This window comes from Procambarus clarkii, chromosome 84 (assembly GCF_040958095.1).
Source record: "Procambarus clarkii isolate CNS0578487 chromosome 84, FALCON_Pclarkii_2.0, whole genome shotgun sequence".
In the NCBI taxonomy this organism is placed as follows: domain Eukaryota; kingdom Metazoa; phylum Arthropoda; class Malacostraca; order Decapoda; family Cambaridae; genus Procambarus; species Procambarus clarkii.
Window position 1 is genome coordinate 21,834,870 of NC_091233.1, and position 14,610 is coordinate 21,849,479.

Below are 14,610 nucleotides of genomic sequence, written 5' to 3' on the forward strand. Positions count from 1 at the left end.
TCCCCACGCAGCCTAGCAACTGCCAATAAAGCATTCTTCCCTTCCTCAGTCCTACCATTCCTATTTCAATTCCTCTGAGCTCTCCTCATTGTTAATGTCCACCCCTTAAGCATCTTGTCATGTGTATACTTTTCTTTTCTGGGGAGATGCTTTTTTTTATACTAGATGTTCTTCTGTTCAATGTCGCATTAAATTCATCTACCTTCTTAATTAGATCTTCATAAAATGTTTCTGCCGAAACTGGCTTATAAGTATCATACCAAGACTTAATATGGCCAACAAGACCCCTTAATTCTCCCTCACTAAACCCTAACTTTTTCCTCTGAAGGCAGGCATTCTTTTTATCTAGTTTAAGCTGTATTTGTAATGCAAAATGATCACTTAGCATTTCATCCACAGTTTAGTTTAGTTCATTTATTATGCACCCCATACCTATCTTGTGGGAGGAAGGGGCCTGTATTATGGCAACGAAAGTCTATTATCCTAAGTCTGGATAAATTCAGACAGGTAAATTTAGGTTTGGGATTGGTGGGGTCCAATGTGTAGGCCACACTGATGATGGTCTGGCCTTGGGGGGATAGGTAATGGGGGATGGGTGTTGATGTATTTTTTTGGGGGGGGGGAAGGGGGACTCACAGGCGTCGGGGGGGTTGGCTAGACTGGTGATACGCTGGCGTCAGGGATGAGGGAAGGTTGGCCACACTGGTGGTGGTAAACAACAATAACCCTCGGTGCAGAGCAGCTCCTTCACCAGACCAGCGAATAATGAGGTAATTACTACCCTATGTCGCCCTTTGGTGACGTGGTGACACGAGAGTAGTGTGTTAGTAGGGTAAACTGGCGCCCCCCACACACACCCGCCGCAGCTCTCCCAGCAGCTAAGGAGAGGAAGAAACTTCCTTGCACGTCGTGTACAAAGATTTCAGGTCAAGTCGCCCCTCTTAAACTCAAAAATTCAAACGTTTATTCAGGTAAAAGTACAAACATAGATGAATTACAAACATAATGTTGGATTTATAGATAGAGCTAGTACATACAATACCTAAAGCCGCTAATACGCATAGCATTTCGGGTAACTCGCCGAACGTGAATTTTGTTTTAAGTTTTTGAGAAGATGCTTGTTAAGTTTATCAAGGTCCCCTTAGTCAATGACCAGTTAACTCCAAAGATGTAACCTACGCCAGTTAACTCTCGGGTGCAGATTTTACTTAGATAAGATAATTCAAGTAAAATTACATACACTGAAAATGAATTACAAACATAATGTTAGATTAATGGATAGATAGACATACAATGCCTTAAGCCACTAATACACACAGCGCTTCGGGTAAGGTGTGGAAAAAAAAGACTAAAACTTAATGCTTGCATAATTGTAATTTTTGCCATTCTTTAAAGATTTTTTATTTTTTTTGAGATATATACAAGAGTTGTTACATTCTTGTACAGCCACTAGTACGCGTAGCGTTTCGGGCAGGTCCCTGGAATACGATCGCCGCCGCGAAGAATCGTTGTTACAACCAAGTACACATTTTACTGTTGCGTTAAACAGAGGCTACAGTTGAGGAATTGCGCCCAGTAAATCCTCCCCGGCCAGGATACGAACCCATGACATAGCATATTATCTCAGATGGCTTACTATGTGTTTGAAGTCACACAATATGTAAATGAGTATCCATTCATAATGTCTGTACAGGTGATTGTACAGTGGGATTGGGTGGTTATAGATAGGAGCTGCCTCGTATGGGCCAATAGGCCTTCTGTAGTTACCTTTGTTCTTATGTTCTTATGTGATCACAATCTATAGGTTACCAAATAAAGGATATACTGCATATCATAAGTTGGAACTTCAGACATATGTGAGAAAGTTGGAGGGATGAGCTGTTGAGAGGTATTTCTCTCTAAAAATAATTTGCCCATCCATTTGGGCTGGACAGTAGAGCGACAGTCTCGCTTCAATTTGCGATTGAATGGTGCCCAAGTGATTGGGCACCATTCCTTCCCCCCCCCTCCCCATCCAATCCTAAATCCTTATCCCGATCCCTTCCAAGTGCTATATAGTTGTAGTGGCTTGGTGCTTTCTCCTGGTAGTTCCCTTCCCCTTTTAAAAACGAGACTAAAATTACAAATTGGATAAGGCTTGGTATAAGGTTAAGAAAACACCGTTAGATTGGCAGTGGAATATGAAGTCTACAACATACATATTTGTAAATGGAGATGATAGTTTGTTATTTAACACAAGTTATTATTTAACATTATTATTAACATTTATTAAACATTAGTAATTATTGAATGCAAGTAAATCCATAGTGCACTTCAACATTAAGGAATTAATAAGGTAATCTATTGTTTACTACAAGGATGTAGATATCAGAACCTTGGTGTTTTATGCCTGTCCCTGAATTCATCAAATGGCCCAACAAGGTTCCTGAAGTGAAGAATTTCTGAAAGGTATATAAGAATAATTCTTCAACTAATTATCATTATGCAAGTATCATAACCATCATTGCATACAACATGCTAAAAGCCCATAATATGCAAATTATAGCTATTCTGCTGGCAGAGGCCCTGGGGCTGCAGCCCCCCTAAAAACAGTGCTTTAATCTGGCCCTGGATGTTGGGTTACATGTTGGGAGGGAGCCGGTAGGCCGAGCGGACAGCACACTGGACTTGTGATCCTGTGCTCCCAGGTTCGATCCCGGGCGCCGGCGAGAAACAATGGGCAGAGTTTCTTTCACCCTATGCCCCTGTTACCTAGCAGTAAAATAGGTACCTGGGTGTTAGTCAGCTGTCACGGGCTGCTTCCTGGGGGTGGAGGCCTGGTCGAGGACCGGGCCGCAGGAACACTAAAGCCCCGAAATCATCTCAAGATAACCTCAAGATAACCTACATAGGTGAGTCCCATCTGGTGTGTTTCTCCTTGGAGCCTCCACCAGGAGCCTGTCAGTCTCAGAGGGTCAACACTAGTCTCTTGGTGTCACAGTGATCATCTAAATCAGACCAGTTCTAATTTAGGATTCATTGCTTGTTATCAATTGATGATGGCCTTTCACCCATGAACCTTCATAATCGGTCATGGTCATAATCGGTTCTGTCATGTGTGTCCATATGCCTGTTCAGGTGGCAACCCGTTATGTTTATATAACATCACCCCCACAACATAATGTTATCCACAACATGAGAACTGTATTGAATTTTTTTTTTTTATTTAAAGATGTATAACGTGGCAATATAATATGCCATTATGGTGCTCTTTCAATTAACTTGATACAGTGACACCTCGCCTTACAAATGCCCCTCTTTACAAATTTTTTGGGTTACGCGACTAATTTTTTCATTATATTTGAATCGGGTTACGAACTTTGCCTCGAGTTACGTAGTTTGTTGACATGCATATGGGTGACCGAGTGCATGGTTCCTTGTGGCACGGTTGCCCGCACTTCAGTTTGCCAGTGGCTCCCACTTAGTGACAATCGTGCTTGAAATTTTTCTAAAGAATTTAATTGTTTTTCAGCTTTTTTGGTTTCTAAACATAAAAGTAATTATTATACAGTATACTATTCCATGGGTCTCAAGAAAGTCAGTGGTAAGGTTCAACATAAGAAAGCACATGTGAGGATGACCATAAAAGAAAAATAAGTGATCATTCATAAACATGAAAATGGTACACGGGTTGTTGAACTAGCTAGGCAGTACAACAAATCTTCAGGGAAGGATGTCTTTTCCTCATTAATTTAGAAAATGTGTGCAGTATGGGAAGAATTGCAAAGTTTTGCTGAAAAGACTCACCCAGATAAAACTTCAGCAGGTCGTTGCATTGACCTTATTAATGACAATGTGATGTCTCACTACAGACAAGTGTTAAAATGTAAGGAAAACAAATGTCTTTAGACAGATTCTTAGTAAGACATGCAAGCAGTGAGTCACAACCCTTTCCTAGCGGGTATGCATGCAAAACGTAGGCGAGAGAGTACCCCAGAGAAGTCATCAGTGCCTGATGTTATAATGGAAGGGGACCCCTTCCAAACACTTAACACCTCTCCTTTCCCGCTCCTCACCGTTTTCCATATGCCAATAAGAGGCATCAATAAAGGTAAGCTATAACCTGTATATACTATAGTGTTAAATATTTGTGTGAATTAGGTATGAAATGTATTTTGAAGTTAATATTTTTGGGAGTGTGGAGTGGATTACTGTAATTCAATTTACATTATTTCTTATGGAAAAATTCTATCGGGTTGTGAACAGTTTCTTGGAAAAGATTAAATTCGTAAATTAAGGTGCCACTGTATTGCTATCAGCATATTAATCATCTAAATGATATTAAATTTGTATCATAACCACTTAAATGCTCGAATTTTTCTATTACTCTATAAGAGACATTAAACAACTCATGTATCCAGACACATACCAAAGCACCAACATGTTCTGGTGTTATACTATACAAAAAAAAAAGGGTCTGAAGTTAAGTTGTGGTGTATTTTGTTACTGTGTGTACAGCTGCATGAACTGTTGCAGATGGGTGAGAAAATAAGAAGAGGTCAGCTGTGCTTCTGGGTGTCAGTGAATGAGGTCAAGGAGACTGAAGATGCGAGGTTACACAGAAACTCCTCGGCATTGGAGTCCCTGCCATATTTCTGTACAACGGCAAATTTACCAAGTGCAGTGGTCTACTTATCACAGGTAAGTCATAAAGTTTTGCCATGTGGTCAGTTTTTTACATATTTATAGTTTTATAGTTTAAAATACAAGTAGGAAAAAGTGACCGCTGTATTCAGAGATGAAGTATACAGTACGTAATTCTAAAAATCCAAAGATGTAATAAAACCAGTAATATTAGCCAAATAATGGCTAATATTACTGGTTTTTGAGGAAACCATCCAAGTGTGAGATGGAAATGCAAAATATCTCTTGGTGGGAGCTAGTAGATCAAGAGAGCATAATATTATGGAAGAGTTTCACAAAGATCATCTATGGGGAGTAGAAAAACTAGAACCTCATCCAGGTACATTCTAGGGTGGTACATAGTCACCCTGGTACATTCATCCAGGGTGACTATGAAAAGCCTTGTGAGCATGAGACACTAATGCTTCCTATGGCAAGATTCTTTTTGATCATTATTGGACAAGAATTTTTCAGTTACAGCATGATGACAGATTCTACACTGGCACAACAGGGATCTTTTTAAATAATTTAAATAATATCACTCGACACAGTGTTTCCAGCTTGGTGCCTTCTTTTGATAATTACTTTTCAAACTTCCTTGTTGGATGATACTACTGCTAGGAATGTATTGGAAAGAAGCTCAGTCTAGTCTGGCATGAACTCAAGAAGGTTCACTTAAACACACAAACTCCTTGTCAATGCTAGTGAGGTCTAGCTTACTACCAGATGATAGATGAAGAACATTGCCACCTGCCCTCCCCCTAGAGATGGCCTAGGAACTCTACAAAACAAATAACTGTCACGGGGGATAAGTAGTGTCCGGAAAACACGTGGTCGTCTTTATTTTAACTAGTGCTGTACATATATGTATGTTCACTCTTTGTAAACAAGTCAATAGTGTAGAGATGTGCTGTATTTTATTTTACAATTTCTTTACAGGAGCTACAGGGAATGGGCCTCAGTTGTCCTCTTATTGAAACCGGAAGCCAAAGAGTTAATTTGGTGGCCCTTGTGAATACCTGTTGGGAGGTGACGCAGCTGTATCGTGCCTCTGTCAGAGACAGCAACACACTTCATGACCAGAAGAGAAGAGATGCTGCTGATCTTAATCACCTCCAGGTAGTATACTAAAAAAAAAAATTGCTTATGCAGATATTCTCTCAAAGAAGTGTACACGTTTGATTTTTTTTTGTTAAATATCAAAGGAATTAAATTTGTAATTTTACAAGACGTATAAAATTGTAAGACTTGTTTCATAAATTTTTGTTTTGTTTAGTACAGTACAGTATTATAAGGTAAAAAAAACAATTGGGAAAATATACTGTAGCTTGAAGAAATTTCTTGTATACAGTACCAGTATATTTCAATATCCTTTTATTTGAGAGAAGCACAATTATATATAGGGATTTGTGATGTCAGAATTACATGCATGTCCACAAACATTCTAAGGACACATTGCAACATTGTCTTTTGTTACATTGAATATATTTTATTGTAATATTTCCATCATTTTTCCATAATAATTTTTATAATTGTTATATTTGTCATAATTTTTGTGGTCCAACAGAGCAATATACGAGATCTTCGAGGGAATGTGGAAGAAAAGGAGCGGCTGGTGTGTGATGCTCAGGAGAGGGAGCGACAAGCCGTCTTAGTTAGTAAAACTCTAGCTTCCAAACTCAAGTCAGAAAAGGAAGAGGTACAGTATTTTTATTCATAATATTCTAGATTATTTTTTCTGAGCTAGGCTCCATTGGCTGCTTGTCCAGTAAAGTGCCAAGCATCACTAAGGACACTGCTATGCCTACCTAACAGTGCTTACCTATCAGTGACTGGGGAGGGGGGGGTGAGAGCTTTATGCCCCACCTTCCAGTTTATTCCCTGCAGTTTAATTACCTCTGTCAGCATTAACATTTTTATCATATCAGTTTATCTTAAAGTTAAAGGAATTACCTCCAACAACCTCTTCCATCATTGCATTTCACTTGCTGACCACCCATACTGGGAAAGGAAACTTCCTTACATCTCTTTGACTCAATTGCATGTCCAGCTTCCACTGATGTCCCCTTGTCTTAACGCTAATTTAAACAGGCTTCCTTTGTTGACTATGTCTACTCCTTTCAAAATCATGTACATACAGGTAGTTATATTCCTTGTTTCTTTTCTTCTCTAAGGTTGTGAGGGGGCGTTCTCTCAACCTGTCTTCATAGCTGAGACATCTCAATTCTGGTAGTACTAATTTAGTTACAAACCTTCTGAACTTTATCTTATTTCTGTTTATGTTTGACAAGGTGAGAGTTCCATGCTGGTGCTGCATACTCTAGTTTGGTCTCACATGGGCATTGTGTGGACTTGAAAGCCTCCTTGTTTAGATTCTTAAATGACATTCTTGTGCTTGCTAACTTCCATGTGATGCTAATGTTACTCTGTTCTCTTGAACTTCTGGTGTTAGTGTTGGTATTATGTCTACTCTCAGGTCTTTTTCTCTTATTGTTTCTTGAAATTGCCTCCTCCTTTTGGTGTAGTTAAATGCAGGTCTCCTATCTCCTTACCCATTTTCATGACTTTATACTTACTTTATTTGGATTGAATTCCAGCAGCTACTTTCCTGCCCACTTCTGAAGTTTGTCGAGGTCTGCTTGCAGCAACCTACAGTCCACCTCAGTTCTTATTCTCCTCATTAACTTTGCGTCATCTGCACACTGTCACTGCAGGAGTAATGCTTTTTCCCACTGTGTAGCTGGCAGTGATGAGGTAATTGACATCAACTCAAGAACCTGACACACCAGGTAAAAAAAACCCTTTGGAGGAACTGGATGTAACAAACAGTAGGATCAGACCAGATATCACCATGATTACTGAAGGAAGCTGCAGGGATCTTGTGTTACCCATTAACTACAGTGTTCAACATTACACTACAGATATAAGAACAACCAGAAATTTTGAAACAGCAAATGTAGTTCCAAAATTCAAGAAAGGGGGACAGACATGAAACACTAAACTATAGACCAGTGTCATTAACATGCATTCCATGCAAGATTCTACAAAAAGTATTGTAGTACATTTGGGGAGTAAATTTTTATAAAAAGAGGTACTGTAATTACCTAAAAACTTAGATAATTACACATATACATTCCGTATATTACATTTTATATAAAAAGCATAAATCTTGTAATGTGTAGTGGTAACACACCCACTTTACACACTTTGAGGAAATCATCTCAAGATAACCTCAAGAAGATAACCTTATGAGTGATATAGGCTTGGGTTTGAGCCCTTGGCAGGTGGCATGATTGGGCACAAAATGTTACCTGAATTGACCCGAGGGCCACCAACTATCTAATGGAATATTTTTTTAATGATTTTTAATGTTTAAAACATTTGTAAAATTTTTTAGGAAATTTCCAAGAATATGAATTGATTTTCAGTATATATAGTTGTTGGTTCCAGGTTGTAAACCAAATCTGCAAGGCAAAAATAATTTGAAAATGAATCTCATTGTATTCTTTATTACAGGTGCGGAAATTAAGTAGTGTTTTGCAACAGCGAGAAGCACACCATCAACACGAACTTCGGAAAAAAGAGGTAGTTAACATTAAATCTCATTTACATGAGAGAGTGAATGGGCTGTAGAGAGCACAATGTGCTGACAATAATATAGAGAGATACCGAGATAAAGGTTGGCTTTATTTGTCATTAAATTGTTGTCTCTGAGAGCTAGTGGTGAAAATAAAGGAAGGGGTTGAGTTCACTGCATTTTCACATCACTAATATCACCCTACCATCACCTACCTTACCTCAACCTTCCTTCACCTCACTGACCGCAGCTTATCTTCACCTCAATGATCGGAACCCCACCATCATTTCCCTGACCTCAACCTATCACCACCTCGATGAATTGAACTCTCCTTCACCTACCTGACTTCATGCCATCTATGCTGTTCTGTATAGCATGCTATGATATACTGTATGTACAACATGATATACTGTATTCTTTGCAGTATAGGATTCTATGATATAGTCTACAGTACTGTACGTGTATAGTGACAATTTGGAAATTCAGTATAACATTGCAGTTTAAAAGGAAATTAGATTATTACAGTGTACGATTAATAAACAGATTGAGAATAACCGACTTCGTGAGCATCTTCACCGCTTGGTCTCTGGCAATCGCTTATCAGAATTGCGACATCCTGGTATGACTGTCTCTGGTACACTTGCACGACCCAACCGCTCAAGAGCTCAGTGGAAAACAGAAGCCTCAAATGCTCGGTAAGGATGGATGGTGAAGTGTAATCAGATTCGAAATGCTTTGCGTGTGAAGTAGTTTTAAAACTTAAATCTGCAGCTGAATTTAACAAGAGTAAGGATAATTTTGCATTATAACTAGAGTTGGTTATTGCTTGCATGGTATATACATTACATTGTGTTTCTAATATATATAGATATATACATTTTAGCTACTGTACATTAACCTTCAAACACCACACTTTATTTTAATCTCCTATGTAGGTGTGCATAAAGAAAATTCTAACAAATTATTCTCCTTTATATACTGTAAAAATTTATTTCTGATGTGGGATAATATAAAATAAAAAGATAAAATTATTTTAGTTTGGCTGTTGTGAGGTAAAGAAATATTGATGACATAATTTTCTGAAAATATATTTTTCAATTATTTATAATAGATTTTATCACAAATATTTTCCTGGACCAGAAAAGTTCTTAAAATTTTGCATAGCATCAATGTTTTTGACATTCATTTGACTACAGGCATCATAATGTCTGTAGTCAAATGAATGTCAAACTACAGTCAAATTACAATGAGACATCACCATCCATTGTAGTCAAACTACAATGGATGGTGATGCACTTGACATGGTGCCAAATTTTGTTTAATAATGCCCAGGAAGGTAGCCGAGGTTTTCGTGATTTTTTTTCCCAGTATGGCAAACAATTACCAGAGGTCTCTTAGTGTAGAATGACAACCACATACTGTAGTTTATTGAAGAACTTTGACTAATAGGCACATTAAATCATTCACATTTATCATTCATCATTCACAGTAACAGGAATTGATAAAATTGATAGGGAAGATTTCCTGAGACCTGGAACTTTAAGAACAAGAGGTCATAGATATAAACTAGCTAAACACAGATGCCGAAGAAATGTAAGAAAATTCACTTTCGCAAACAGAGTGGTAGACGGTTGGAACCAGTTAGGTGAGAAGGTGGTGGAGGCCAAGACCGTCGGTAGTTTCAAAGCGTTATATGACAGAGTGTGCTGGGAAGACGGGACACCACGAGCGTAGCTCTCATCCTGTAACTACACTTAGGCAATTACACTTAGGTAATTACAAACAACAGGGAGCACTGTGGGGTCGATCTTTTGAAAACGACGGAGCAGTTTAAGGGTTAGGCGTGTATATTATTATTATTATTATGAAATGATGGCTTTTTAATTTTTTTCATTATTTGTCTTTATTAATTATAAATATAGATATCACAAATTGTCTATGGATATTACAAACAGATGTCACAAATTGTCTAGATATTATATACAGATATCACAAATTGTATGTGGATATTAAATACAGATACAGTATCATAAATTATCTGCAGATATTACATACAGATATTTCAAATTATCTGTGAATATTACATACAGATATTCAGCCCATCCTTCTGTTTCGGTAGTACAGTACTGTTCTTATAGTGACGATGAAGACCATCATGCACATATTGACGTAAAAGGTAATTAGAAAAGTAGAAATTGGTACAATTGAATTTGGACAAACCGGAAAGGTTTTTGTATTGATGTTGCAAAGAAAACTTAACCAAACCTTTCTAGTCGTAATACACGCTATCTGAGACCTAATATAGTACATACATGTGCTGTACTAGGCCTAGGAATATTTAAGTTTGGTTTTTAGCTATATGTTTTGGACTATAAAGTGAATAGTACTAAATTTTACTAACTGTCCATTACATCTATGAATGTGAGATGATCCATGTAGTTATAAAACGTACTATCTACACAAGATGATGGGTCGAGATATTATGAATTATATGTAGATATTACATGCTGATATTTGTTTGACCAGACCACACACTAGAAGTTGAAGGGACGACGACGTTTCGGTCTGTCCTGGACCATTCTCAAGTCGAAAACTTCTAGTGTGTGGTCTAGTCAAACATACTTCAGCCACGTTATTGTGACTCATCGCCTGTACATGCTGATATCATAAATTATCTCTAGATATTACTGTACTGTTCAAAAGTAACATGAATATTTTTGGATTTCTGAAACTAGACATGAAGAGGACTTACATCGTAGAGTTCTAACCCAGTATGAGGCTTGGGTTGGGCAGCTCAATGATGAAAATGTCCAACTAAAGTCCTGCCTCTCTACTCTTTCCACTCACATGTCAAAACTCGTTACAAAGTATGCAAAAGTAAGTATTCGAGGATCATTTGTTGGATAGTTACAAAATCCTTCACTACGTCCCTCAATTTCAGCTCCTATACCTGTCTTCGTATCTTTTCCATATGCTAGTCATACTGGCTTAGTGCTTTATCCTCAGAATTTTGTTTTCTTTTCTTTTCTAACTTAAAACAAAATCAAGTTTGAATTTTTTATTAAATGACGACTTATTCAGTAAAAATTGCATGGTTTCTGTAAATTATATAAAAGTATTCAGACATATTACTCTGTAAACTTTAAACTCACCTGTGTGTATGACTAAAATCAAATTTTATCAATAAATATTGAAATATACTTTATATATTCCAGATCAAATGGGTATTGAGTAAAGTATTTAGAAATACAGTTGATTGGAAGGATGTTTTTTGGGAAACTGAGAAGTGAAAGTTGTGAACAAATGACAAATTTGAAGTGGTGAACGAAAAAGTAGCAAACGCATAACAAAAAGTAGCAAACACATAACAAAAGAGTGGCAAATGCCCAACAGCAAAGTGTCAAAAGCGACATTATAGATCTATGTCATTGACAAGTGTAGTAGTCAAAATACTGGTAAAAATAACTAAAACCAAATGGGCAGCTAGAACACTGAGAAAAATTATACTGTATAAGAAGACAGTATGCTTTTTGATGTACTCACCTAGTTGTACTTGCTGGGGATTGAGCTTTGGCTCTTTGGTCCAGCCTCTCAACTCTGTCAACTGCTATACAGATTCCTGAGCCTTGTTGGCTCTATCATATCTACATTTGAAACTGTGTATGGAGTCTGTCTCCACCACATCACTTTCAAATGCATTCTATTTGTTAACTTGTCTGACAGTAAAAAAGTTCAAATGTCTCTATGGGTCATTTGGGTACTCAATTTCCACCTGTGTCCCCCTAACTTATGTATGGCTATGTTTATGTAAGGGGGCCCCTGACAGCTGAGTGGACAGCGCTCGGGATTCGTAGGCCTAAGGTTCCGGGTTCGATCCCCGGTGGAGGCGGAAACAAGTGGGCATAGTTTCTTTCACCCCTGATGCCCTGTTACCTAGCAGTAAATAGGCACCTGGGAGTTAGACAGCTGCTACGAGCTGCTCCCTGGGGAATGTGTAACAAAAAGGAGGTCGGCCCGGTCCTTGACCGGGCCGGAATGCTAAGCCCCGAAATCATCTCAAGATAACCTAAAGAAGATGTTGGGCATCTGGCTCATGCTCTGCTGGAGCACTGGAAGAAGTTTTGCCTTTTTACCCATTTGGGTACGGGTTTTGGAGGGGACATATGTTTGCCCTGACCCATATTGGCTACCCAGTGTACTCTGTATGGGGTGGAGGGCTGGTGTTTGCATCCCTGAGGGACTCCTGGGGCTCCCCAAACATTTGTATATCAATGTGTTTATTTGCCACAAGACGGATATCTTTCTGCCGACAGACAACATTAATTTAACTCTAATGCCTTGCATTTTACTCTTCATGAAAATGCTGGGGCAGTTGTTGCAATGATGTTAGTACATGCAGACAGTGGTGAGGAAGGCTGGTTGTCGTTCTTGATAACCTTTTATTAATTTCTCATCTTTCATCCTTTTCTCATTAGTGCTTTCTCCATCCATTGCTGGTGGACATCTTCCGATGACCCCATGCAAGTGGGGTCATGGTCTGTCAGTGATTCAGAGTAAACACCATTACACTTTTTCAGAATGAAAACCAATTATCTACCGATGGAGATATGAATTCCTCTATGACCTCATCAGTATTAAGTGCAGATAGTCTGGAGGATCCTGTATATAGGTTAGAGTTCCCGGCTTTCCGTGATCAAGTGCAAGTGATCTTTGATGTCCACATGAAGGCTCTTGTGCAGATATTTGAAGAGAAATGTAAGTTTTGATTAGTTTTGGGGACTCCTAAATATTACAACTTGAACAGAATGCTTTGCTAATTATCGTAGTATGCTATGGCATTTTGTTACTCCTGCTGGGAGGGCTTACTGTTATTGTCACCATCTCTCCCAACTTGCCCTCTCTCTCTCTCTCTCTGTCCTTCCCCTTTCCCCACCCCCCTCTACCTCCTCTCCCCCCTCTCTTCTTTTCACTTTTTCTCTTCCCCTCCTCCCTACCCCAGTTGGTAACTCATAAGAGTTAAGATGTGATAAGCCTACTGAAGTCTCAGTTAAGTATGTCGGATGAATGTTGAAGATTGTATAATCAAATAGAAAGAATGTTAGCAGATTTACATTTAATTGGTGCTTTATGTAAAATAGCTAAATAAGTAATTATAAAACATCCAAGTTATGTCAACGATGAACTGAATCTGAACTAATGATAAAATTATATGCAGTGGATTATCTTATTTCTTGGTGCCATGATACTACATAAGATTATTGTGTTAAAATAACTTTATCCCCCCTATCAGTTGAAACTGAGAAATGTTTATATGTAATCCTGTGCTAACTTATTTCTTAACAGGTAAAAAAGAGAGTGGGGAGGTTGAAAATCACCTGAAGAAAGAAATAAGTCAATTGGAGAAGCAGCTGGCTATAACCAAAGATGAACTGACATCCACCCAGCTTATGCTCAACAAGGGTATAGTGTGATAAGTATTTTGTCTTTACCCAAGTGTAGTTACAGCATGAGAACTATGCTCATGGTGTCCCCTCAACTCTACAATCTTTGTTATATGATGCTTTAAACTGCTGATGGTTTTGGTAATAGGGTCAAGCCTGGCCTTGGGCCGGGCTTGGGGAGTAGAAGACCTCTCGAACCCTCCATCTAGCAGGTATCCACCACCTTCTTCCTGTGCGTGTGTTGTGTACGTGTGCTAAAATACTTAACAACAGGAGCAAATGCCACCACCACACTAACAACACAAACCATTTCCTTTGCTTTTAACATCTACATCAACCACCCTTACAATTTTCCCTGCCATGCCATAGTCATTTATCCTTGCCCATTCCTTTATTCATTACCATAACATTACCCATTTCCCATCTTAATTACTGGGGGTGAGGAGGCATCAGATCAGAGAAAAAAGTGAATGTATCATACATGTATCATACAAGAAGGCTATAGATCCTAAAAGAAAAAAATCATATGTCCATTTGTTACATCATTCACCCTAAAAAACTTTATTGCTTCCATTCATCTGGGCTCTAGGAGATGTGAACCTCGTACCCACGTGTGTGAGGCTGAAGCTCACTTCGCTTTTAAAGTTATTTCTGTTCCAAGTTTAATGTAAAAACTAGAGCATTAACTATAATGAATTACTATCTGTGAAATGTCTCAATAACTCCTCATAGTTTACATCACTGGTATCACTTCCCCAATTATTCAGCTCCTGATAATTTCTTACCTAGATCTAGCACCAGAATCTGGGTCCCTCAAGAGTTGTGAGGGGGACCATGTGGGGATCAAAGATCAACCCACAACCACAGTGAACCCCTCAGAAAGGTAAAGGCCTCACAAAACAAATCACTGTTTTATGAGAAAAGAGTGAA

At 38.5% G+C, this 14,610-nt stretch overlaps 1 protein-coding gene across 2 annotated transcripts in view; it reads left to right on the forward strand.

Moving 5' to 3' along the window:
- Positions 1–642: 642 nt before the first annotated feature.
- Positions 643–14,610, forward strand: part of LOC123774893 (afadin- and alpha-actinin-binding protein B) — a 29,054-nt gene continuing 15,086 nt past the window's right edge. The window contains exons 1-9 of one of the 2 annotated variants that reach the window (XM_045769583.2): positions 643–770; positions 4,516–4,680; positions 5,602–5,781; positions 6,230–6,361; positions 8,179–8,247; positions 8,783–8,934; positions 10,975–11,116; positions 12,817–12,994; positions 13,583–13,699. In XM_045769583.2, the coding sequence (XP_045625539.2) occupies positions 4,516–4,680; positions 5,602–5,781; positions 6,230–6,361; positions 8,179–8,247; positions 8,783–8,934; positions 10,975–11,116; positions 12,817–12,994; positions 13,583–13,699 (1,135 nt within the window). In that variant the 5' untranslated portion in view covers positions 643–770. Of the gene's footprint in view, positions 771–851; positions 972–4,515; positions 4,681–5,601; positions 5,782–6,229; positions 6,362–8,178; positions 8,248–8,782; positions 8,935–10,974; positions 11,117–12,816; positions 12,995–13,582; positions 13,700–14,610 lie in introns of those variants that run through there. The other variant, XM_045769584.2, reaches the window with a different exon arrangement.